Below are 27,897 nucleotides of genomic sequence, written 5' to 3'. Positions count from 1 at the left end.
TGGTCGCGCTTGTACCATGCACGAAAGTTGCATAATATGAGTTCGAACTAAACCTCTTTACCATTACGGGCGCATCTTTGAAAGGGAAGGTGTCAAAAGTATAAACGGATAAAATCATGGCTTTCACGAAATTGGTTGTGTTTTCAACTTTCTTGTACATTGTCAGCAGCTCAAACCCTGACAAAGGCTATCTCTTGCTGAACGGCTCCCTCCCAACAAAAGGTTGCTACGATTTGCCGAACAATAAGCAATGCCCGTCAAATCTTATCAACTACAAAGTCTTTGGATCGGGTTATTCCGACACCATGTCAAAGCTTAGCCTGAAATCAGTCGAACTTATGATGATGTCCCTAAAAAACTTCAAGGAGGTAACGAAAGCCTGCGAAGACGCAGTCCGCGAGTACGCTTGCTCCAATACTTTTGCGCGGTGCGTGAAGGACGACGGTCAATCGCTCCTTGGCGCGACTGTAACATTCAATGTCACACGAACAGAACAAGCTTGCGCTAGGGTGAAGAAATCATGTCCGCTCTCCGTTCAAATGGCAACCATCAGTAACTGCACCAAAATCGTAAGAAATTTCATGGATTTCGCATACTGCGTCGAGACTCCTAATATTCCAGGTGACATATGCCCAAAGTCAAACTATAAGGTAGGGATCGAGTATTCTTCGGAATCGAGAGAAAATATTTACAAAATTAATTTCGGAAAAAGTCTTCTACTTACAGGGTGGATTGTGGAACTAGATGCAATAAGTCGGCGAAGGTTGCATATTCATATATTTTCGTTCGATCTATCGGATCCAACGGATTTCCCTTGTACGTATATTAGGTGCCAAAGGTATTTAAAAAATTTTTCACAAATTTTGCGAAAGAGAAATATTTACAAAAACAGAATTCGTGTTCCTATGAGATACCCGTTGATACAATCTTTTTTGGATAACTGTTTTTTCTGAATTTCCCAGTCTCTTTTCTTAGTTCGTTCCCATATCGAAATGGAAACACTATTTAGCCTAGTGACATGCAGATTCCAACTAACCAATCTAATCTTTTATTACAAAATGGTACTGACTGGTACAATGAACGTCTAACAGGAAATGAGTAGGAAGCGGAGTTGACCCTCCCTTTTTATTCACTAAACTCATAGGGTACCTTTCCATTCATTTCATGCAGTGCAAAATGTCGCGCGATTGGTTACCAGTTGCGATCGCTTTTTCTTCAAATGTGTTCATAGTCAAGCTCACGAGTTTTGCCTGATTGTCTATATTTCAAAGGAAAAAAAAGTCCATTCTATCAGATCTCGCAAAACAGAATGAAAGAAAAACCTATTGTATTCATAGAATCCATTATAAGTCATAAATTGTTCAAACGAGACCCTATGTTAATTCCTAGCTCCTAAGTAGAGAAAAAATCATCTTGAAAATGAAAATTAACCTCCAAACTGCATGCTGGTATCATATCCATTAGAGCTGAGGTTATCCTTCTATGTAAATGTACTGGGTGTCCCAGTAAAAGCGGAACCCGAATTAATTGATTATGTATACGCTAACATTATATTCACAATGACATCGTTATTTTTTTGAAAAGTAGTTTGAAACAAAGCTGTGCCTCTAGGAGATCAAATAGCTTTGATAAGTTTTAAACTACTCGAAAAAATAACGACATTAGTGTGAATATAATTTTAGCGAATACATAATAATTCATTTGGGTTCCGCTTTTACTGGGACACCCTAGCTGTATAGTATGTTCATTAAAGGATCATTTAAGTTCAGTTTTTGCACTATGTGTAGTATCATACTTTTGGCACCTAGCATATACGCGTTTTTGAAAGAAATTCGATGGGCAAAAAAAAAATTGAATATCCGTCCCCAATTATCGCGCTACTCTCGGCCCTGTCGACTTGTGATCAAGATGTGTGCCTGTTTCACGTTTCGAAATGCAGTGAATGGATTCACACATCGAAAAAATTTCCTCGGAATGGAGCTTTTTCGCAGATTGCATTAGGCGCAGGTTGTAGAATATTTTAAAATTTTATTCGGAAAATTTTCCTGCGAAAACTTTCTGTTCCATTCCGAGGAATTTTTTTCGGTGTGAGAATACAGCTTTATTTAAGATATTGTAACACGTGCATGCAGGCGCACCATATAAAAAAAAATAGCCATAATGAGCAGAAATGTGTCAGAAAGAAAATGTGTCATCAGCAGAAATTTTGAAATAAATCCAAGAATTCTGGCAATGAATTCCCACGCGCTGCCTAAAAATATTCAACCTCGTACCCAGGGTCTTATTAAGTACAGCAATTTTTTTAGCACCCAAAGGTAAACGCTAACTTCTATCAACTCCGTACGAGCAGTTTTAGCAACACGTTCACGAGACTTGCCTCTATAACCTTTGGAACATCTTCTAAATGCAAGAAAAATTTCGTTGACATACAATGTGAACTGATACGTGGTCCCATCTGTTCCAAAAACATGATGCTACGAATGTTTACCACAACTCGACAGAAGTGCGAGACTACGATGAAGAACTGGTATGTATATGTGCATGCATTACCGTACGCCATTATATAACCTGCTGAATAAAAAGGACTCCTGGGTGGTACCACGGGTGGTACTTTTGTACACGATAACCCTTTTTTTGCCTTTAAACGAAAACGTCTGGTATCATTCAGGCGTAGAGAAATCATATATAGCGCAAGAAAGCGCACGTTGTTATGGGGTTAAAATCAAAGCGAAAAGGGGGGAGAATGCCCTCTCGCCTCCTTCTCCGGCGTCCCTCATCATTATTGATAGAAATCCCAAATATCTGGTGTACGAATAAACCATATTGCAAAAAAACACACGCATTAACAGAAATGTGAGTACTATAAGCTGAATATAAGGAGCGATGATGTAAGCTACTTGATTATTGGCGCTGGCTTAATCTGTTTGTCAGAAAAATAACCTAATCCAGAAAAAGTTAAGCCTGTGATAGTATCAATCCTGTTAAACTGACAATAAACGTTGGAAGTAATTTAAAAAGGTGATCGAAAGCCTCTCAACACTCTTTATCTAGACGCTTCGAAGTTTACCAAACAACTAGACTCTTTGCGTCTCGAAAGACAATAATATCATACGCCGGGCCTTTTTTCTTTTAGCATTCCAATCTTACTGGCCAATATTCGGACCTATTTCTTGGAAACGTGCAAGATATTCCCTGATGGTACAGCTAAAATGGTTCCATTGCCTGGTTATAATACCGCCGGCAATAATTCACTGTAGTGTGAAAAACCAATTTCTATACCATGATAAACCGATCTAATTAACAGTATGATTATGAACGACATTACAATATTAAATAAATTGAAAGCTTTGGTGTTTTATCCTATTTTTTTCCATTAACTACAAAACTTAAGCCTCTTAAGCTCCTTACAGACGAGCAAGTTTTATATGACAATTTTTTATATGACAAGTTTTAATTGGCAATTGAAGTGTGTATATACAACAAATTTTCTATGACATTTTTTTTTCTTTCACAAGTTTTATTTGCTCGCGTGAACGTGCCAGCAAGCTTACTTTGAGAATTTAGTTTCCAGTTCGCGATGTAGTCGTACAGCGGAAAACGTTATCCCGCTAACAGGCGCCATTTTAAAATTTCATTTGTGAATAATGTAATGATTGTAATGTAATTAATAATAACGTAAGGATTGCAATGTAATAATAACGTAATTTAGTCCTTTTCTTGTTTCTATCTCTATATGATTCCGAGTTAGTATTCCATAAACTCCGATCCGTCTAAACTTGACCTGAGCATATTTTTTATTGCCAATCAGTCAGGGATACAACGCTGGTTCAAAATCAAGTGCATGTACTTCATTTTGAACAACTGTACTTGCATGTCATAGAAAAAATTGTCAAAGTTGGGCGTACAGACGAACAATTAAAACTTGTCACATAAAAACTTGTCATAATAAACTTGCTCGTCTGTAAGAGGCTCGTCTGTACGCCCAACTTTGACAATTTTTTCTATGACAAGTACACTTGTTCATAAAAAACTTGTCATAGAAAATTTGTTGTGCATACACAAGTGCAATTGCGTATTAAAACTTGTCATATAAAAACTTGTCATAGAAAACCTGTTCGTCTATAAGAGGCTTTTTAAAATAGCATACATGCATAAACGGTAGACACTTCGGATCGATGCCTTATATAGTACTCAGGAGTTTTAAAGTACATTTCGTGCGATTTATCGATGTGGCTTCGCCTGATGTTGGTTGCTGGGATGTATGCCGTGGTCGTGGATATAAGTTTCGAAAGTGTGTTTAAGAATGTTGTTTTGGGATTATAATCAACATAAAAGGTGCATGCATCAAACTGAGACGAAATTAACGCGATCCGAGATATCGCAGCAAAAATTGGAAGGGTATACAAGGGGAAAAGACCGAATATAAACAGAATAATTAAATTATCAACAATTCAAGGAAAAAATGGTCGGTTTTGAAGAGGGATGGTCGATGAAATTGCCAGATTAGTTCGGATATGGAATTGTGCAATCTATGTCGCCATTATTCCAAAATCTCAGACTCACTGAGTGACACGAATCATGCGGTAACTATTCTTTTACGATATTTCCACTCGATTTTAATTGCTTGTGTCTAAGTATTTCACTAATAAAATCAAGCCCTTGATTCAGAGGATTCGATACATCGTCGCGCATCCATAGATGAGAGCGAGTCGTGCTTGGTGAGAATACCCCGATGGAGATAGCAAGGGGTTCACCATGCAGCTGCCAATTAACGCCTGTAGCCCGCGCTATAGCGCTCCCTGGGGAGACTTAGCGTTATATGCCATGCATACTTCGGGAACAGCCATCCATGTAAATATAATTAGGTAACTAGTCAACGCCTCAACGGCAATATCCTTCCTCCTTTCTTAGTCTTCGACAAAGCGCAGAAAAATCTTTGTCTTAAAGTTGATAAGATTATCAGCTCGTGGTAAATTAGACCAAAATATTTCCTAAAAGGCCCCATATAATTTTCCATGATACCACATCGCTAAGCAGATATAGATTTTCTTGAATCTTGAGTGTCAAGAGGATAGCGAGGTCTTAATTCTCACTGACGTCGATAACTGGGAGCGGAATTCTCTGGTCGAATTAATGTTGATCTAGAAATGTGAGGTCCTCAACTTTTTTATGTGACTAAATCGTGGTGGAATTTTTTTACGTCGCATCTATGACAAATCTACCATATAAGATGATCGCTTTTTCTTCAGCGCGACCGCAAAAGGTTCCGCGGAATGCTTTCTCAGCAACAAATCACAAGCCGTTTAGATTGCCCTAAATTTGGAAATTATTTGGAAATTTGGAAATTCATGGATTTTGTCGGATTACACATTCAGTGGTTCTCAAAAAAGTATAATCCGACTGTGAAACGCATGTTATTCGGCATGCATTGAGAGAAGTTCGCTGCATGAGCATACATAATTAAAATTTATGAAATAGCGCGGTATTCGCAATCCCCTTTGTGCATGTGAAAATTAATGGATCTTCAAGGACAAATTAATATATAATGTGTTTTTTATCTCTTATGCGAGCAAGCTACTACTTAGAACAAAATATATTTTAGATTACGGATTATGCCATCAGAAATTTGGATTGTAAACTACACTGAATTTTTTGAAAAATTACCTGCAAAATATCAATCAATTTCTTTGCAAACGCATTGTCTTAAAAAAGCTGTTTGACTACATGCCCATTTTGATTTGCAAACAAGACGCTTGCTAAGAGTTTACTCGAGCTAAAGCAGTGCTTTTGCTTGTACATGCTTTTAGCCGGAGAAAGTTTATAGGTAAAAGCAGATGCGTGCAGTCATTTAGTTTTGATCGAGACACAGAATTTGTGTACAGACGTTTAATTTTGATCGCGCAGAATATGCGTGCAGACGTTTATCTACGATCAAATTCCTAGAATATTCTTTCAGTCGTTTAGTTTTGATCGAGTACACAGAATATGCGTGCAGTGTCGTTTAGCTTCGATCGAGTACGCTTCGAAAGCGTACAAACACAAAAAAACGTGGGTGCGTATCACAAATACCTGCGTGCGCATATTAAAACGCAATATTATTACACTTTTTTGTTAGCGTAACGTGTTGTATGCACAATAAAGTTAAAAGTCGAATCAGCTGCTGAAGCTAGCCGAAGAAACAGGAAGTTGAGTGAGCCGCTGAACGCCAATAAGATGTTCACAAATATGTCACATGCGACCACGATTTACTTCGATTGGCCAGAATCAAAATTGGCCGAAAAAAAGTCTTTAAAGTCTTGCGCGAAAAAAACTTGATCGAATGTAAGACTCTCGCTTTAGCTCGAGTAATAACAAGCTGATCTTTTACCAACTTTTCATCGTATGTATAAAAAAAGGGAAAGGGAACTAAAAGTGCCAATGAAAATTATGTTCCTTTTGAAACAGGGACCGGTTGTATAAAAGTCTTAACTACATTTTGCATAGTTAAATCCTAGCTAAGTCAGAAATACACTACTCTGATTGGCCAATTCTGTCCTCAACTGCAGTTGAAAGTTAACTGGTCATTTATACAACTGGCCTCAGAACTGTAAATTGGGTTAGAATAACAATTAATACGCTTAAATAAAATTCCCGTCAACAATTCACCAAACACCCGGTATATATATAATAAATATATATAGGTAATTTAACCGTCCATTTGCGATTAAGTCACTCGTCGCGAGCGAGCCATTCGGTTATTTCCCATTTTTATTAAATTAAAAAGACTCACTTAGTAAACAACATTGTATTAAACACTTATAAAATCAGTCTCGTTGACTGAGAGATATATTACTGAATTGTTGGAAGAGAATAGTGCTACTGGTGTTCAGTGCCAGATATGCGCAATGCCAAATGTAAATATATATTGTTATTTGTCCAGAAGCAATGTTCGGTTTATTGTGTACGCGTTACGTGTAACCACACATTGACATTGTAGTTTATATTTACTTGGCTTATTAAACTGGGGCCGGTTGTATAAAGCCTGTTTAGCTTAAACGTTGGATAAGTTCAAATTAAAAAGCAAGTCTATCGTTTTATTCAACAAGCGAACTAAATGTGTTTTTTACCTTAATACAAAGATACTGTTTACAACTACATATTCAGTGCATTATATTCAAGTTGACTCATTCATTAGAGATGTATGAGTCAGTGTTATTTAATTTTGACTTATTCACAACCTATTGTTTGCGAATTTGTCACAACACGTCAGAGATGCAAAGGTAATAGAAGCCACGTTTACGCTAAACCCACGGCACGGCACCCTGTCCATTTCGTCTGTGGCGACCTTTGTATCGGTTGAAGGAAATTTATTAACTAATTCCAAGCCTAGCTATGAGTTGAAAAATGGGTTTTTAAATTTGATCTGGAAAGGTCTTAATTGTCCTGATATAGAAGAACTGTTACTAATATTCCAATGCTTTGAAATGAGACAGACAATACAACAGGCTACAATCTATTCTGATGTTAACAACTTGAAAATGGATTTAAACACTTGTGGGAATAGTCCTGTTGACCAGCCGATACCAGCCAAGGTAAAGAAGAACACTTAGCGATTCCCGGTGCGCGATGATGGAATATAAGCAGATTAAATTCGCCCTTAATTTACATGTATTTACGAAACAATATATACTCTTTTTACCAAAACGTCTCTGCGTTGTTTTAGGGATTCTGTCATCTTTTATCCGGTTGCCCTCAATGTTGAATGACGCGCTCAAGATAACACGTATTTATATTCGGCAGCGCATTAGACCATAAATCAATCTGTCCTTCCTTCGCGACTCATCTGACTCTCTGTAGGTCTGTAACGTCGTCAGTGCAGTGTCAGCATTGAAACTCAGCGATGTCTATGGTGCTGAAATGGTTCCTCGTTTCTTTGTCCCTCTGCTCTGCCGTTAGCGCGGCAAGTATGGGCGCAAATAATGCCAATAAACAAGCTCCCCAAGGGTATCTGGTTTTGGACACCAGTGCACCGACGAGCTGCTATGATATACCGAGTAACACTGTCTGCCCGGCTTCATTTTCCCACCAAGTTCCTGGGGCTGACGCAATGCCGACAGCCTTGGCTAATGTAACTCTTCAGAATGTGCAAGTCGAGTTAAACCGTGTGGCCGTTTTTAAAGGTACCCCGAAGTGCCTTGAGGATCTTCGCGAATATTCATGCTCTAACTCGCTAATGCAGTGCACGCCGAACAAGCAGTCACCTTACGGTTTCGTATTGAAATACAACGTAAACCGGACCAGGCGAGCCTGCGCAAATGTCAAAAAATCATGTTCTCTTCCTGTTCAAGCGGCAACGATTCACAACTGCGCCATCATTCAGACAAACCCTTACGACTTCGCGATATGTGAAAAGCATACTGTTGTCCCTGGTGACGTCTGTTCAAGAACAGATTACATGGTAAAGTATAAACATTTTTCAACGACATAGTTGTCAAAAAAATCCTCTATTTTAAGCCGGCTCATTGTGGTAAATAAGCCTTGCCATGCAAGGTCTCCTTCATTTTACCTAATTTACGTGATAAGCTAAAGAGAGTTTCTGTTGCTAACCACCAGGCGACAGTCTCTCGTCTGTTCAGACTATCACCGTGGCCCTGGTAAAATTAAGACACAGATATTAAGAAGAGATGATTTTAAAATAGTTTATTCACCTTTCGAGATATGAATTTCTTCTAACCTCTTATTTGCGTGTGCCACAGTATTTATTGTTGAAGAGTTTTTGGTTAGTGTATTCCGCACGTGAGAAATGAAAATTTCACGTTTGAAAGTTGAAACCGAGGTGTGATAGGAAATTATATAATGGTCGCCTATTTTTTTGCTCGGGTTATCTCCTAAACACAATCTTATTTCGCTGTCAGGCCTTTTTCACACCTTTTCTCCAAAAAATATTATGTCAGAATGATGTGGTCACAGTAAGTCAACAACGCCTGTTATTATTATTGCCATTATTTATTAAATAATCGCTCCTAGCGGCTATCCTAGAGTAACGTATTTATTCAGTCTTAAAAGTAGGTATTAAGACTGAGGTTAGCAAAACATGTGGATAAGGATTATCTTTATATGACGATGATAAGGTCACAAAAGTAATAGTTTCAGACTTTCAGTATATAGTTTCGTAAAAAGGATTATGAATGGGACTATATATATATATATTTCATTATATATCCAAATAAATGTAGCTTCAGCTGACTCAGTATTCATAATTCGCAAGATTGCTCTGTGGTGCTATATGCTTGAGTTGTAGGCAGATTTTGGCGCGGTCCAAGGTTATCAAGATTACACATGCACACGACGCCCTTTATCTCTTGTCAAAATATTGGTGCATGCTGCAGCGTAATTATGTGCTGATTATGTTTCACGCAAAGGCTCTTCCCTCTGCGCTCTACCCGGTAAAACCAACCCACGATCCGCGAAGAAAATCCGCAATCGGCGACAATCAGATTGCTTTGCTTATCCCGCAGTTCCCCCTAACAGCATCTCAATAACTTAATTTGTCCAGTTTTTAACTCAAAGTCGAAGTTGATGGTTCACAAGAAATGCAACCCCGCAAAACCAGTTCTGTCACTGATTTAACGTTCTGCAGTAAACTATAACCGCTCACATTCGGATGCATGACCGATTAAAAAACTTTCTGTTGGCAGATTTGAGGAAATTCATATGAAATAGAGCTTTATACATGCAGTACTCGGAATTAAAAATCCGAAATTCCTGAGTGCTTCAATTCCTTTTGACTAACACTGGTCGCCGCGTTTTTTTCAATTCAAAACCGACCTTACGCGGTTTACATTCTGGATTATTTACCCTGATCTCATGTTTATAGACCTAAATCCTAAAATCTACGTTATCGAACCGGTAGCGTTTCCGTTTCATGGGCAAATTTCATATTTCCTGACACATGCAGTGGAACTTCTGAAGATTTTGCTTGTTAATAACAAACCTTCTTTGAATAATCCACCCATTTGCTTTACACTCAGATTGAAATGCAATTGTTTTTCACACAGCAGAAACTGCCCCAACAATTTTGATACATGATAAAATGTTATTACTATAATATTCTAAATACAAAACATTGCCCTTGGCACAGCAGTATATAAAAGATTGACCAAGCGACCAAGTCATAATATTATGCAGACCTTCTAAAGCACATGGCGTCAAATGAAATATAGACATCTGAAGGACAACTTAGCTAACACATCATGAACTTTGCAAAATACAGACTTTTGTCAACACACTGAAATATTGCCAATTAGCTTTGTTAATGGTTTTAATTGGTTTTAATTTGTTAACCACGTGAATCTCGCGTCATTATTGGCCAGAAATTTAATTAACACGCTATGGTTTGCCAGCGGGATGCTGGACAGCAATCCAATATGCAGCCTATTGCTTATTTCTTGACCATGCACATGCTTTTCTGGACACTATGCTGGGAAATGTTGTAAACTTTGGGATACTGAAACATTCTAGCAACACTATGATAACTGCCTCAATCAGCATTTCCTCTATAACGCTTTCAGACATAATTGTTAATCCATGTAAACATCTTAATAGCCTCTGTTCTCAAAAAAATAATTCCATTATTAATTTTGCGCACAGAAAGGTTTTCTTGTCCGGTCAACTGTATAAAACAAACTACAATCATTCAAAAAAATCTCGTGGCGATGAAAATGCTAGAATATATCGCGGGCAAGATGCGCTAAGGCCTCAACATAACAACTCAACATTGATTTGGGGGGGGGGGGATTGTTATTTGAGCGACAATACTGTCAGCATAGTTATTTCATGTAAATTACAAGCCCTTTTGTTGAACGTTACAGCGAAATTTGTCAATGATTTTAGAACTCAAAGCTCACACGAACCTCGCTTTTTGTTGGCAAAATGCTGTCGTGATGTCCCGCGAATTTATCATTTCAGTTCAACTGAATGTAGCAGCTAAACAATGTCAAAGTATTTTGTGATTCGAAATGTGAACGTACGTGATCGTATTTTAAGATCTGCGTTTGGTCAACTTTAATATTCTTTATTTCTAGTATCCGAAAGCCTTTACGAAATTCTACCCAATCAATACGAATGGCTTTAAAGTACAGATTTCTCAATTTTCCAAAGTTGCCAATATAACAACGAATCATTCATGCCTAATGGAGTTTATAGACGTATACTGCAATATCTTGCGTGGTCCTATTTGTTCGCTAATGACTAAGCGTATTTTCGCTATTAGTCAACAGGATTGCTCTAAAACAATAACAAAATGGTAAGTTGCTTTTAGCACTGTATTAAAAAGCTAGCACCTGCCATATCGGGCGCCACACTGTGTGCAATCTGCGTTCTTGGTGGTAATCGCTTCCCACCCAAATGGTTCACAGGATCAGGTCAAAATAACAGCTTGAGAGGAAGTGGTTGTCTTGCATGTGAGGTGATAATCTGTCATAAGCGCTATCTTGGTTGACACAACAAGGTTTCATATTTTTTTGCATGGATATAATTATAAATTTGTATTCAAATCAATTGCAATGATTAAGGTGTAATTTATTATATTTCACCACAAAGTGTGTATGTCATGCAATCTCGTAAAAAATCCTGCTTTTCAAGAGAACAAACTAAGTTGTTTTATTTTATTCTTGTTTATCCTCTCTGCTTATAAATCTACTTAATATATCTTTTCCTAATTTTGCATGTCCATGCCATTTGTGCCCGCGGGTTTTTGAAGGATCAACGAGGATAACGGAAATTACAAACCATAAAGAGTGTAACATAGTTTGTAACATTCAGAGATGCTAACACCATTTGAATTTTTTATAGTATTGTAAATCCTGGTCACAAGGCGCATTTACTGGAAGTTTGCAAGTCACTTCCGGATGAAAATTTTCCAAAAATCGACCTTCCTGTAGTCTCCAACAGCAACAATGCTGGAAATTCTGCTGCCGGAAAGTAATTGGACATCTATAGTGAGTTCTATATATAAACATCTGAAGTGAGAATGCGCCCATATACATGCTTGCGAGCCAGATTTCTCAGTTTTTGTTTTTAAACACTTGGTATCAGACAACTATTTCATCGCTTGTATAAGGATTCAGTCTTTTGAAAATATGAAAATACCCCGCAGATTTATATGAATCGAAGCCCATGGCAGTCCCGTTGAATGGTCCCAGTTATAGATCCTAGTTCTAATCTGCACCCTTAGAGATAGCCGTGTGTCCGCAGAGGTTCTATATTCGTTTCTAGTCGGTAGGAAATTATAAAAATATTTTTTTAAATAACCCTATACTTCCCATGCACATTTGCACGTAAAAATTTAATTGGGACCATTCCTACGTGGGCTGTCCTCGTTAGTAGGGAGTTTAAGCTTCACGTTAAACTCCAGGCGAAGAAACATTTTTGGCTAAACGGCAATAAAGAGCAAATGGATTTAATTTTTGAAACCCAAAGTGAGACCCAAAGCACAATCAATGTTTAAACATAAGAAAAAAATGACACGAATAAGTCGAACGAAAATTCTGCGACGAAAGTTAGGCCTTGCTGTTTACCTGAAATAGAAGTTTAAAAGTTTATTATTGGGACTATTGTTGCAATCTGGGCATCGCAAATATTGAAACATTGGAAGTTCTCACTTCGATATGTATTGTCTCACTTTTTTTTTATCCTCTAAGATAAATAGCACTAAATATATAAGCTCGGAATATAAACGTTTATTGCACGTTAAAATGGTGGGTTGTCATATAGATATAATTTCAAAGTGATCTCAGAAATCTGTAGTTTTACGCAAACTACCACTCATATGTATTTCTGTTGATGCTATAAATATAATATGTATTTCTATTACGTCGTGTCAAAGTCGTAGATACAATCAATTAACTTGGTGTGATTTTAAAAAGGGATTCTATTGGGGTTGTCTGTGGAAAGTGTGTGACTAGTAGTCTTACTCCAAACCATTCCTCATATACTGCGAATCTTTGCTTTCCTTTCGCTTGTAGCCTTGTTCCACCCAGAGAAAATCGGCTCGCTAAAATGACCCGCATGGGTTGGCTGTGTGATATTTTTCACTATATTTTAGGCTATAGTGAAGCCCGGTTTAGTATCAATACAGCGATTTATTGGCACAGCACGGCTAAAATGGGTACCCGTGCCCATTTCATATGTGCCTCGGCTTTTGTTTTGCTGGCCTGAACACTAATAAAATTGGGCCGTGCCGATCAATTGAGTGTGCTGTAAACGGGGCTAAGGTAGTCCAAGCACGGATAAAATGGTGCGGATGCCAGTTTTATCCGTGCCGTACCAAATGTCACGCGTAGTGTAAACGGGGCTTAAATTGCATTTGACTCTAAAAATACACGATTCTGATCACATCACTATGGAACACCATTCGTTTTCAATTTCCTATATTGATAAACGTTTCTATAATGCGCACTCCCTCTACTGTGAGTTTCGAATTAAACTAATTTGGAGCTCACGCCCTGCCCATGGGAACATTTCTCCCTCAGGGAAGGTCGACGATGACGCACGTTGTGCACTTGCTTACAATGTTCCCCATTGCGGTTATCTATGCAGTCAATAATGCACTTAAACTTTCACGTGAATGTTTGACCGCAACCGGCCTTGAACTTTCCTTACGTATTTGTACGTCATTCGGTTTCTATATTTTTGCGAGGTCCTTCTTTCCATCACGTGCACGTGGGAGCCGATCATCACTTATAACCAAGAGGCAGCATGACAGCGTCTTTTAACATCTTCGCATTAAATGTGGTTATAACAACTGCCTGAAACACTAAAAAACACTACTCGACATTTCAATCTCAAAGCCTTGAGAATTAGTATTGTTAGACATACTAACTCTTCAGTCGAAAAGTCGAGAAGTGTTTTTTCAGACAATAGTGATACCAGATGTGAGATATTGCTATCATGACATCCATATATATACTTGGTTATTTATATCTAAATATGGCCGCCGACTGTAATTTGTCACGTCGACGTAACTTCAACTTCTATAAAGTGAATAAAAAATATGAATATAAGCACTTCACGGCAGCATTCGTGATTGTCAAATTAGGCGCCTCAGTTAAACAGCGAAATGTGTTACGAAAGGAAGCCTAACTACCAGGGGCCAGTTGTATGAAAGTCTATATAGTTAACTTTTAACTTATAGAGCCAGAATTGGCCAATCAGAGTGGTGTATATTTCTGAGTTAACAATAGGATTTTACTATGTAACGTGGAGTTGAATAGTTTTATACAACCGGCTCCTGGAGGGTAAATGAAGAAAAAAATAAGTATTAGGGTGCAGCCACGTTTTTTAAGATCCACTTTCCGGAGATGAACTCCCAATAGTCATATAGCCGATATCCAGCTAAAACAGGAAGACATCGTCATCTCTGCTTATGGCAAGCCAAATTGGGCAAAAGTTATATCCAATGGCGTAGCCAACCTTACAATTTGGTCATAATATTAGCGTAACATGATTAATGATCGAAGCCGTTCTAATGATTACTAGCAAGCGGGTTTTCTGCGCAAAACGATACATACACACACGCAGAGCCGTAGCTAGACCGCTTAATTGGGGGGGGGGGGGTGTATATTCATATATTCATGTTTATATACCATAGGAACAATAGCGTACAAACGAAATCAGTCAGGCATAGGACGAATATATGAATATACCCCCCCCCCCATTAAGCTTCTAGCTACATAAATACGCACACGCGCTTTTTGTGGGGGAAGGGGTTTGGGGGAATATCTATATCATCCTATATAAGATGTCATTTTTTGTGGTCAATCGAAATTTCATCTCAAAGACTCGTTCTTAAATTGCCTTTAAATCGTTCTCCTGGGGTTTATATTCTTTCCCATTACTGATTAGGACTCTGCAACTGCGCACAAGTGCATGATGTCATGTACGCGCACACGCAACATACCATGAAAGAGGTAGCTAGCCTCTAAGACATCAACCTGACCAACCGTTACGCTAATTGGACAGTGTACGATTCGACTAATCTATGATTACAATAACTTAATGTTGAGTCTTTTGGCTTGAACGTGACAATCAGGATCCTCCCAAGCCGGAACTTGTATTTTCTATTTATTCGATTACTAAAGCAACACTATATGACCTATATTAATTTTAGACTATATATAAGGGAAAGAGTCACTATATCGTCGCGTTATTGACTCGTCCCTATAGATTACAGATAATGGTTATAGACTGTCTATACTATGAGCAATATGTCACCCAATAGAGCACGAATGGTTGGATTGCGCAGGTCAAATGGTGTTCGCGTGCGGTGCCATATTGGATCTACTAATGCATTGGAGCGCCGGTTTGACGCATGTCTGACATGCCGCCCGCAAACATATGTTTTTTGCCATATACAAAAATAGCTTTAAATTGTCGGGCTGTCTACGCCACTGTGTATATCGAGAAGTGTGAGGGTTATAATTACCGGCAGCACTTTTAAAATCATTAAAATATTCATTCATATATGTTCACTTCTATTAAATAACAAAAGCCAGGGCGTAGGAAGCATCCAGAGATAGAGGTTTGGGGGGAGGGCAGCTTCAAGGGGCGCTTTGGTTAATAAAAAGGGCAGCTAAAAAAAAGGGCCGCCACCCCCCCCCCCCCACCCCCATTCCTAGTCGAAAATTTCCCTGTAGGTGGGATTGCTGGATATAAATAAGCCAAATTAACATAATCTTTGTTTTCTCTGTTTAAAACAAACAAAGGCCTGCATATAACAATGTTGGGCAAACGTATTTATAGTCATCTGCTAACCTGTTTGAAGCATCATTTGGGCACTGATCTTCAAAGAATAAATACAAGTCACTCATAATGCTAAAGATTTTGTCTGAAATTGTTATCAATGACCCCGTCTTTCTACAGAAGAGAAGTTTAGTATCTCTCGCCCTGTCGTGAGTGCATGTAAGAACAGGTAATATGCCCTTTTATTTACGATTATATGCTTGCTTTAGTGAGAGATTTGGGCGATTTCGCCCACATGACCTAACTTTACACCTCGTGAAATGCCCAAAGATCGAGGTGTGTTCGCCTTGTGTTCGATTTGAAATTGCTTGTTCTTCCAACACTAACGAGCGAGTATAACGTTGGTTTTTATTCATTTCAGACAGAATTCTGACGACTTAAAGCCAAGCTCGACGATGCAATTCGTGAACAAGGGATTGATGACCGATAAATTGTGGCTAAAATGGCTCGAGATAACTCGCCTTTAAAGAGAGAGCACGACTAGCTTTTTCTCGGAGCTTATTGCTGAAATGAAACAGGTAATGAAATTTACGTGGAGAGTTTTGCATGATGTCGCACATTCTAGCTGCATGCATATCTTTCACTTTAATTCTAAAAGCTTTGCAGAAACCTTACATTGCATTCTATTCTTTTCAGGTAGAGTTTTAGAGCTGAAGTCAAACTTAAACTAAATGAAATCCCATGGGCATGAAATTCGCCATCGATTACGGCTGCAATTGTCCGAGATGACTCCCTTTTAAGGAGACAGCAAGTCCAAAGCTGCTTTTCTACAAAAATGAACAGGTATACATGTCTATTTCGCGTCTATTTGATTCGCATGATAAGGCTGGAGTTCCACTTGCAGAGAAATAGTTCGCTAGCATCATATATCTGCATAATATTTTCTTTTAAAATGTTATTCTGTCAAAATTCACCCTAGACGGTTACATTTTGCGCGTTCATGAAATGCCAATAAAACGTTCTCTCGTCAAAACACTTAGCAGAAAATTAAAGTTTTTTAACAACGGTTTTAACAACAGAATAAGTAATAGATATATGCACAGTAATATCTACGTGGGCTACGTGCAATAAAACGGCAGTGGAAAGCAGCCCTTAGTCCTTATATATAGAGACGACGAACGCTGCCTATAAAAAACACACATTGATACATCTCTGCATCTCCATTTACAGTTTGCATTACATGAATGAAAACTCGCAGTTTGTTCGTTTAAACATCGCGCATATATAACCGCAGAATAAAATAATGCGTTAGACAATAAAATAACAATACTTGCCTAACTTATTATTGAGTTTAAGATTCACCAAATCTACGACGCGGACGTGAGATAAAACTGCTCTAATTTCCACAGTTTTCCAACAGGGATGAAAATTATAGACTCTTTTTGATAAGTGAAGTCAAAGCCGTGTGTAAAACAAATTAATACTGGGTTCCTAACACTAGTAGCAGATTTCATGTCACGTCCGCGTCGTAGATTTGGTGCATTTCAAACTCGCTATTTAGCGCAACAATTGCTAACTGTATAACAACGTTTTATCTATGTACTTACTTTGGTTGGCAAACGAACTAACTTTAACTATCATACGCGTAGATATAGCTTTGATCGAGGTAGGTAGAATAAAGATAGAAATTTTTGTCTCACAACTGATTTGAATAGAACTGTAGCACAAACCTTCGCTTTCTTACAAGCGTCCACATTCGAGACTCGACGTAGAATACGAAAGGAGCAGAACAGGTTTTACCGATCAGAAGCGATATAAAGGCGTGTTGTTATGGTACAAAACATAACACAATGGAATTAACAGACATGAAGTACTGCATATGAGGCGGAGTAAACCCTGGTATAACGACTAGCACTGGAAGCTGAATTGATATGGAGTAAGATTTGTTGATGTGCGAAGCGTTGATCTAGGATATTGTTTTTCAAATATGAAGCTTTAGTAATGTATGTAGACTCATAAAGCCCATAAAGATTGAGGCGGGAGTGAGAAATACCCTTCGACGAATGATCTTAAACTTTGTCATATTTTCAATCGTTTTGTTCTCTCTTCTTCAATTCACGCGAAGTCTGCTTTCGAGGCGATGATGAGAGGTAAAAAGTCAAAAGAATGAGACCCTGACGCAAAAGGTCCTATAATTGCCAATGCTATCAAACTTGTCTGCACGTCAAAAAGTCAGAGTGATTCACTAAATGGTAAATGTTATTGACTCACGGATACTCCGTAGGAGTTCAGGGAGTTATTGCTAACGGTCTCGCATTCTTTAGTGCCATTAACTCGACCAACCTGCTTTGCGCGCTTAGTATTAAAAGCTTGTTTATCTGGTTATCTACTTGCCATGCGACAATTAATCGGCTATTCGTGCATCGGTGAGTCGTGTCATTGAGACCTTTGATTTTGATTATATCTAATGATCACTGACCTGTATATATAATGCTTAATATATATGGGGAGTTGTTATATTACAAACAGCATCCCAAATCTCAAAGGATCTGACAGATCTTTTCAATCTCTTCAGTAGTCATCCATAGTGTTTAGTCATCCTTGGACGGTTTAAAAGAATTACAAGAATTAAGAATAGCTGAATTCATGTGCTGATATTTCTGAAACTCGTCCGATTTATCCGTCTAAATGCGAATTTAAGACGAGTTTCGCCTCCAGACGGGATTCCTGTAAAACTAACTTACCCGTCTGTTTAGACGGGAAAGTTAGACGGGGAAATTCGGACAAAAAACGCGTCTGTGATTCACATCAGACGAGTTCCCCGTCTTCGATGAGTCTCCCGTCTAAGACGAGTTTCCCGTCTCTAATATGAATTCGGCTAAGGCGTATAACGCCTAGTGGGAATGAGGCAACAAGCATTTCTGAGATCCCAAATTAAGAAAATATCTAATTAAACAGACATCGAGTATTTATTTCAAGACTTTGTTGTATAAGAAGTCGAAATACTAGCTGGTCTAGCCGGATCGTCGAATATAAAATACGCTAATCTTTCACTTGAACCATTGGACTGAAGAGACCAACGTATTAACAACTGCTTGACGACCAGGTCGTTTGTCAATAAGCTATTGTTCTTTATTTGAATTAATCCTTTCTTCGAAGAACTTGTTACCGCGGTTTTGTTACCCAAGTTAACTTTGGAAAATGCGCTTTTAAAATGAACTTCTTTTTTCCCAGCGTATATTTTATATTCGACGAACCAGCCCGACCAGCTACTATTTCAACTCTAGAACTTTATAAAAAAAAGTCTTGAAATAGATAGTCCAAGTCTATTTAACTCAATAATCAATATTTGCTTCAATTGCGATTTCAGATGTAATCTACGAGAGTACGAGGTTCATGCTTGTTGCCTCATGACTAGGCACTCCAAACCTGTATATGATATTTTAGCGACAACACAAATGGCTAATATTAGGTTACAACTTACAAGCTACGAAAAAGATACAGTTGCATGCGTTTTAGACAAGAAAATAAACCATCATCATTAAAGTAAACTTTTATAAATTTATGTAAAATCCTTCGAAAAAAGGTTGAGTAAAATAAGTTCTGCTGGTCTAGTGGAGAAGGCAACGCTCTCCCATCTTTCAAACGAAGGGTTCGAGTCCAAGCATGTCTGTTTTTCATTATGTCTTTCGAGAAAAGGATACAGTGGAGAAGTTCCAAAAATTTGATTTAGGTGTAGTTTCTCGGTGTGCCCCAGATATTGTTATTCTGGAGATAGGCACAAACGATTCTATTGCTGGATCAATACCGCGTAAAATTGGTATGCGTATGCATGATTTCCCTGCGAAAGAACAACCCGCTTTTTGAAAAGCGGCGTTTAATGCTGAATAATTGTCTACAGGTAGTTCTAGAGAAGGTACCGAGAGTGTTTTTATGGACACACCATGGCTTGACACGACCTTCCGTGACTGTGCTGCGGAAGGGGATTCATAGCTGGCAATATATCTATGCGTAAATAAATCACATTACATAAAGTAAATCAAATAACCATAGCTTTTCAGCACATGCATGATCTTGTAGTTTAGTGGTGAACGCAATGGTCACCCAAGTGCTAAGTTCATGGTTCGAATCATACCATAACCGTTTTTATTATGCCGGAATTTAGTGAAAAAGATAAGGCAAATTAAATAACCATAGCCATTCAACACAAGATCTTGTAGTCTAGTGGCGAAAACACTGGTCTCTCAAGTGGTAAATCGATGGTTCGAATTCTACCATTACCGTTTTTCATTATGAACTCCGTGAAAAGGATAAAGTAAATTAAATAACGATAGCCTTTCAGCAAAAGATCTTTTAGTCTACTGGCGAAGACAATGTTCTCCCAAGTGGTAAATCGATGGTTCGAATCCTACTGTAACCGTTTTTTATTATGAACTTCGTGGAAAGGCTGGTGGTCTAGTGGTGAAGAGAAGGGTCTCGCAATCTAGATGACCATGGTTCGAAACGTTATGTGGGCCTTTTTTTACTATGCTAATTGCAACTCACAGACATGCGTCGTGCATGTAAGTGTACTGTCTTTAATTATCTAAGCATATGATGTATGCATGTGGTCATTCGTGCATTGTGTGGACTATTGCATGATGTCAAGAAAAATTTTAAATGTCCTTAATTCACTTAATTCCTTGAAGAAATCGACTGGTGTTAGGTTGCAGTAAATGCAGTGAGGAAAAAAACACTTTACGTTGATTAAACGTACTTAAACGATATTGCAAAGCGAGAAAATGTCAAATTATGTATTTATAAACCCCGCGCAGTCGCAGTGAACGAGTAATAATCCCACAATAGCCACATTGAGCAATGTCCTATATACTAAGCCGACGACTCTTGAAGCCTTGAGCTCCAACAATTATCCTTACCTAGTCTAGGGGCGAGGACAATGGTCTCCCAAATGGTAAATCCATGGTTCGAATCATACCATGACCGTTTTTCATTATCAAATTCGTGGAAAGGATAAAGTAAATTAAATAATTGTAGCCGCTCAGCTAAAGATCTTGCAGTCTAGTGGCGAGGACAATGGTATCCCAAGCGGTAAATCGATGGTTCGAATCCTACCATAACCGTTTTTCATTATGAACTTTGTGAAAAGGATAAAGTAAATTGAATAATCATAGAACTTCAGCAGAAGATCTTGTAGTCTAGTGGTCAAGATGTTGGTCTCATGTGTCGACAGTCGAAGGTTCGAATCTCGTTTTAAACGGAAATTTTAGTTATTAAAATTACATGGTAAGGTTATGGAGAATAAGTTGGTGTAGGCTTCCAACAATCACCAGTTAGCCTAGTGGTAAAGCCGTGGACTATCAAGTAAAAGATCGAGGTACCAAGAACAGATGGTGCGTTTCTCATAGCGTAAAGAAAAAAAGGGTATGTTACTCGGGAGAGGTTTATACTCGGTTAATCTTTGGAAATCAAAGTTAATCTTTAGGGAAATCAGAGGATAGATAGGGTGAATGAGGGGTATATGAGTACAAAAAGACTTAGTAATTGGGCGGCGGCCTCGGCTCCCGGGGCAAGGGGGAGGGTATAGGTGAGAAAACAGTATATAAAATGTTTAAGTCTTTTTGTACTCATTTAAACCTCTTTACCCCTATTTATCCTCCTATTTACTCCTATCTATCCCTACTTTTTCCTATCCTCACATATCCTCAACTATCCCCTAACACAATTAAATGTTTGAAGAAAGCTTGCTTTGAAAGTCAGGAAAGCCGGGGGAAAGAGAACCCCCCTCAGTCTACTCCTCGCCCAAGGCGAGGGCATATTCGCCCTCTCGCACTACTCCTCTCACACTCACAAATTCTCGCTTTATTTATTACCTTGTTCTTTTTCGGTTTATCCAGGGCTTGAACCATCGACTGTATACTTGGCAGATCACCGTCTTCACCACTACACCACCAGTTCTTGTGGTGAAAGCCTATAGTTTTTTATTTTACTTAAACCTTTTTTGGAAGGACCTTTGACGACACTTAATACCTTTTTGTAGGATCTCAAATGAAATAACAATTTAAACGTGCTCACTTTTACGTTCATGATTTATTTTCTCAAATCTCACAAACTGTATCTTTTTCGTAGCTTGTTACTTGATGTTAACCATTTGCGTTTTCGCTAAAATATCACATATAGGTATGCAATGCCTTGGAAGATCACCTTTCCATAAGTTGGTTATATGCGGCCCAAGTGAAGCTAATGGTTACGGTGCGATTGTTTTGTATTTTTAATGAAGTGAAGTCAAAGTAAAGTACAAGAATTAAGAATAGCCGAATACTCATCTTACTGAGACTGGAAAGTTGATAGCCGTAAAAACCCGTCTGAATGTGAATTGGGATATGGAAAATTTATACGTGTGATGCATGGTTCGGGTAATGAGCAATCATTACGTTAATAATTGTGTTTATTTTCCGTAGCCTTGTTCCGTCCTTGACCGTGCTGATATTTCTGAAACTCGTCTGATGACTTACTGATCCGTCTAAATGCGAATTTAAGACGAGTTTCTCTTCCAGACGGGATTCCCGTCTCTTAATTTACACAGGAAAATTCGGACGAGAAACCCGTCTCTCGGTTTCACATCAGACGAGTTTCCCGTCCGCTTCGACGAGTTTCTCATCTTTGATGAGTTTCCCGTGTATATGAATTCGGCTAAATGTATATAACTCGTATAGTCATGAGGCAACAAAGATTACATCTGAAATTGCAAATAAGCAAACATCGAGCTAAACGGACATTGAATATTTATTTCAAGAATATAAAATATCGTTGAATATAAAATACGCTAATCTAATATTTGGACCTTTGTAGTAAAGAGACCAATGTCTTAACAACTGCTTGACGACCACATCGTTTGTCGATAAGCTATTGTTCTCTATTTGACTTAATCGTTTCTTCGAGGAACTTTTAAATGAATAATTATGAATCATTGCCGTAATATTGTAGAGCCGCTGTTTGTGTGTTTGTTACCGCGGTTATAACTGCGGAAATTGCGCTTTTGAACTGAACTTCTTTTTTCTTAGCGTATTTTATATTCGATTAACCTGCTAGACAACCTAGTATTTTGACTCTTTATACAGCAAAGTCTTGAGTTAAATAGTTAATATCTGCATGTTTAACTGAATATTTGCTTCAATTACGATTTCAGATGTAATCTACGAGAGTACGAGGTGCATGCTTGCATGTTGCTTCATGATTATACGTGTTATAAACATTAAAATACATTTTTAATTCTTGTGCTTTTTTCTTTTAAACCTATTTTGAAATGCTTCGTTAATTCTTGTACTTCACTTTGACTTCACTTCATTAAAAATACAAAACAATCGCACCGTAACCATTAGCTTCACTTGGGCTGCATATAACCATATGCAACTTATGGAAAGGTGATCTTCCAAGGCATTGCATACCTATATGTGATATTTTAGCGAAAACGCAAATGGTTAACATCAAGTAACAAGCTACGAAAAAGATACAGTTTGTGAGATTTGAGAAAATAAATCATGAACGTAAAAGTGAGCACGTTTAAATTGTTATTTCATTTGAGATCCTACAAAAAGGTATTAAGTGTCGTCAAAGGTCCTTCCAAAAAAGGTTTAAGTAAAATAAAAAACTATAGGCTTTCACCACAAGAACTGGTGGTGTAGTGGTGAAGACGGTGATCTGCCAAGTATGCAGTCGATGGTTCAAGCCCTGGATAAACCGAAAAAGAACAAGGTAATAAATAAAGCGAGAATTTGTGAGTGTGGAGAGTAGTGCGAGAGGGCGAATATGCCCTCGCCTTGGGCGAGGAGTAGACTGAGGGGGGTTCTCTTTCCCCCGGCTTTCCTGACTTTCAAAGCAAGCTTTCTTCAAACATTTAATTGTGTTAGGGGATAGTTGAGGATATGTGAGGATAGGAAAAAGTAGGGATAGATAGGAGTAAATAGGAGGATAAATAGGGGTAAAGAGGTTTAAATGAGTACAAAAGACTTAAACATTTTATATACTGTTTTCTCACCTATACCCTCCCCTTGCCCCGGGAGCCGAGGCCGCCGCCCAATTACTAAGTCTTTTTGTACTCATACCCCTCATTCACCCTATCTATCCTCTGATTTCCCTAAAGATTAACTTTGATTTCCAAAGATTAACCGAGTATAAACCTCTCCCGAGTAACATACCCACCTTTTTTTCTTTTACCGCTATGAGAAACGCACCATCCTGTTCCTGATACCTCGATCTTTTACTTGATAGTCCACGGCTTTACCACTAGGCTAACTGGTGATTGTTGGAAGCCTACACCAACTTATTCTCCATAACCTTACCATGTAATTTTAATAACTAAAATTTCCGTTTAAAACGAGATTCGAACCTTCGACTGTCGACTCATGAGACCAACATCTTGACCACTAGACTACAAGATCTTCTGCTGAAGTTCTATGATTATTTAATTTACTTTATCCTTTTCACAAAGTTCATAATGAAAAACGGTTATGGTAGGATTCGAACCATCGATTTACCGCTTGGGATACCATTGTCCTCGCCACTAGACTGCAAGATCTTTAGCTGAGCGGCTACAATTATTTAATTTACTTCATCCTTTCCACGAATTTGATAATGAAAAACGGTCATGGTATGATTCGAAACATGGATTTACCATTTGGGAGACCATTGTCCTCGCCCCTAGACTAGGTAAGGATAATTGTTGGAGCTCAAGGCTTCAAGAGTCGTCGGCTTAGTATATAGGACATTGCTCAATGTGGCTATTGTGGGATTATTACTCGTTCACTGCGACTGCGCGGGGTTTATAAATACATAATTTGACATTTTCTCGCTTTGCAATATCGTTTAAGTACGTTTAATCAACGTAAAATGTTTTTTTCCCTCACTGCATTTACTGCAACCTAAAACCAGTCGATTTCTTCAAGGAATTAAGTGAATTAAGGACATTTAAAATTTTCTTGACTTCATGCAATAGTCCACACAGTGCACGAATGACCACGTGCATACATCATATGCGTAGATAATTAAATACAGTACACTTACATGCACGACACATGTCTGTGAGTTGCAATTAGCATAGTAAAAAAAGGCCCAGATAACGTTTCGAACCATGGTCATCTACATTGCGAGACCCTTGTCTTCACCGCTAGACCACCAGGGCTTGACGTTCAAGGCTACCTTTATCTCAAACTTTTTTTGGCTTTCGACGAAGTTCATAATAAAAAACGGTTACGGTAGGATCCAAATCATCGATTTACCAGTTGGGAGACCATTGTTTTCGCCACTAGGCTACAAAATCTTGTGCTGAAAGGCTATCATTATTTAATTTACTTTATGCTTTTCACGAAGTTCATAATGAAAAACGGTTATGGTAGGATTTGAACCATCGATTTACCACTTGAGAGACTATTGTCTTCACCACTATAGACCACAAGATCTTGTGGTGAATGGCTATGGTTATCTAATTTGCCTTATCGTTTTCACGAATTTTATAATAAAAAACGGTTACGCTAGGATTCGAACCATCGATTTACCACTTGAGAGACCATTGTCTTCGCCACTAGACTACAATATCTTTTGCTGAAAGGCTATGGTTATTTAATTTACTTTATCCTTTTCACGAAGTTCATAATAAAAAACGGTTATGGTAGTATTGGAGGCATCGATTTAACACTTAGGAGATCATTGTTTTCGGCATTAGACTACAAGACCTTCTGCTGAACGGCTGTGGTTATTTAATTTACTTTATCTTTTTCACGAAATTCATAACGAAAAATGGTTATGGTAGGACTCGAGCTATCAACTTAGCACTTGGGAGACCATTATCTTCACCACAAAACTACGAGATCATGTTCTGAACGGCTATGCATGGTTATTTGATTTAGTTTATGCTTTTTTCGAAAGGCATAATGAAAAACAGACATGCTTTGACTTGAACCCCCAGTTTGAAAGATGGGAGAGCATTGCCTCACCACTAGACGAGCAGAACTTGTGTCGAACGACAACACTATTTTATTTTATTTTATTAAACCTTTTTTCGAAGGATTGTACATTAATTATCTCAATGGGTTTATTTGATGGTGATGATTTATGTCCTTGTCTATAACGCACAAAACTGTACCTTATATTCGTAGCTTTAACCTAATACCAACCATTCGTGTTGACGAAAATATAGACAGACCGACAAACTGCCGACAGACACGCAGTGCCAGTGGATGCCACTCCTAAACCCGAAGGCCTAGTATATCTGACATTGCTCTATATGTGGTGATTGCGGAACTATTATTCGTTCCCTGCGACTGCGCGGGGTTTCTTTATTCTAAATTTGACTTTTTATCGTTTTCCAATAGCGTTTAAGTATGTTTAATAACAGCTACTAGAGCAGCAGCGCTTGGTGCTAAAGGCTACATTTATTTATTTTTACCTAAATCCCTTTTCAAAGTCATATAATGAAAATATATTCGTCTCATTCGAATCACTGACCTAAAAGTTACGAGACCATTGCCTTCACCACTGGACTAAGACTGATATATTTACACAGGACCAGAATTATAGACCATATAGCCTTCCACCGCGACCACCATTTCTGGTGGCGTACACTGGACTACAGTATTAAAATCGGTAAAGAAACACGGAATGCGGCAGAGATTGCAGCGCGTAACTTACAAATTTGTATTTTATTTTGAAAGTTTCTAAAAGTTACGTTTCAGAGTTTGCGGCCATTAGGCATTAGTATTGCTTAATTAAATAAAAAGATGGCGGACTGCCTAACTCAAGGGCGATTTTCTAATTAACTTTATAAGTTACTTATCAAGTATAAATAGTTAATAAATAACAAGCAAAATGAATGTATCTTAGATTTTGGCGCAAAATCTGCAAACATAAACAAACTTAGAAAAATAAATTGAAGAAAGAAAATGTTGATTTTAATTGAAGAAAGAAAATTTTGAAACTGAAAGATTTCAATTGAAGAAAGATGTTGAAAGCTCTATAGAATTTCCATAAAAAATTCCATTTCACTTGCCTTTATATCCATATTTATATCTATAATTTCCATAAAATATGGAATAATATGGAATAAATAAACTATGGAATAAATAATAATTATAATAATGTGTTATCAAAATATATATAGCACTAAATCATCTGGTTTGAAAAGAATATAGGCTAGGTTGCTGCGTTATTGTAAAAAATGTTACGAACGAGTCTGGATTTGATCAACTCTTATATAATGAAGATAGCCAATATTCCATCCTGATACACGGGGCCAAGGCTTCAAGCGAAAATGTTTCGCCTGACTGACCAAGAATATTTGACAAGAATATTTCAAGGTTAATGCGACTTTACTGCTACTGTATAAGAAGTTGGGTAACATTTTCAAATTCAAAGCTTTGAAAAGAGCTTATCTAGAGCATGAAGAACCAACCATTCATAAATGTATCACAATTCAATTGCAATCGTTCACAACAAGTATGAAAGTGCTACTTATTTTTGGCTTACGACCCCCACCGTTTAAGGTAAATGGGGTTTGTCGATGACAACCGTTCCAAGACTTAAAAAAACAGAGACTATAATATGAGAGAGACTGTTAAAATGACAAATTTGGTAGAAACAACCAAAACAAAAGTAGATTTGACATTTTTGATCGGCAGATACGACTCATATCAAATTGGTTAAAACGATTTTGGTCAATTTAATATATATATTTTTTGGTTAACTACCAATTATCATTTGGTCCAATTGACCGAGTCCTTTAGGTAGAAACAAACTAATCCATTTGGTTATTTCTACCAATTTATTTATACTTATATATAATTGGTAGTTTCAACCAAAAATATTTTGGTAGTTTTAACCAACTAAATTTTACAGTGTATATCACCCGCATAGTAGGCTAAAAATTTAGATAAAGTATGTAAAGTATGGAGAAGAAAGAGAGATGTAATATATCAAGCATGTATAATAGACCATGCAGACGGCAATACAACGAACCGTTGTCAAATCTATATATATATATGGCGATATTGTGGGGACGTCTACTGTAGTATCAAACAAACGATAAGCTTTTTTAACATTATATTTCAAATATTTTACTAACTTTGTATAGAATATATGTGCATACAATATAAAATATATCTGCAATCAATCTTTTTTAGACCATAT

At 37.8% G+C, this 27,897-nt stretch overlaps 2 protein-coding genes across 2 annotated transcripts; both read left to right on the top strand.

Moving 5' to 3' along the window:
* On the top strand, nt 1-3,311 carry LOC114524258. The gene is made up of 3 exons (XM_028545405.1): nt 1-650; nt 2,307-2,527; nt 3,134-3,311. Exons 1-3 carry the CDS (start codon nt 117-119, stop codon nt 3,255-3,257), a joined length of 879 nt encoding a protein of 292 aa, XP_028401206.1. The 5' UTR covers nt 1-116; the 3' UTR covers nt 3,258-3,311.
* A 4,028-nt stretch (nt 3,312-7,339) lies between these two features.
* On the top strand, nt 7,340-12,852 carry LOC114524247. Its single transcript, XM_028545394.1, has 4 exons — nt 7,340-7,571; nt 7,703-8,437; nt 11,064-11,284; nt 11,833-12,852. The coding sequence occupies exons 2-4, from the start codon at nt 7,880-7,882 to the stop codon at nt 11,963-11,965; spliced, it is 912 nt and encodes a 303-aa protein (XP_028401195.1). The 5' UTR covers nt 7,340-7,571; nt 7,703-7,879; the 3' UTR covers nt 11,966-12,852.
* The last annotated feature ends 15,045 nt before the right edge of the window (nt 12,853-27,897 follow it).

This window comes from Dendronephthya gigantea, unplaced genomic scaffold (genome assembly GCF_004324835.1).
Source record: "Dendronephthya gigantea isolate DGI-Jeju-01 unplaced genomic scaffold, DenGig_1.0 000030F, whole genome shotgun sequence".
Lineage (NCBI taxonomy): Eukaryota > Metazoa > Cnidaria > Anthozoa > Malacalcyonacea > Nephtheidae > Dendronephthya > Dendronephthya gigantea.
The sequence above is the reverse complement of the archived record's forward strand: the minus strand, read 5'-3'. Positions and strand labels throughout refer to the sequence as shown.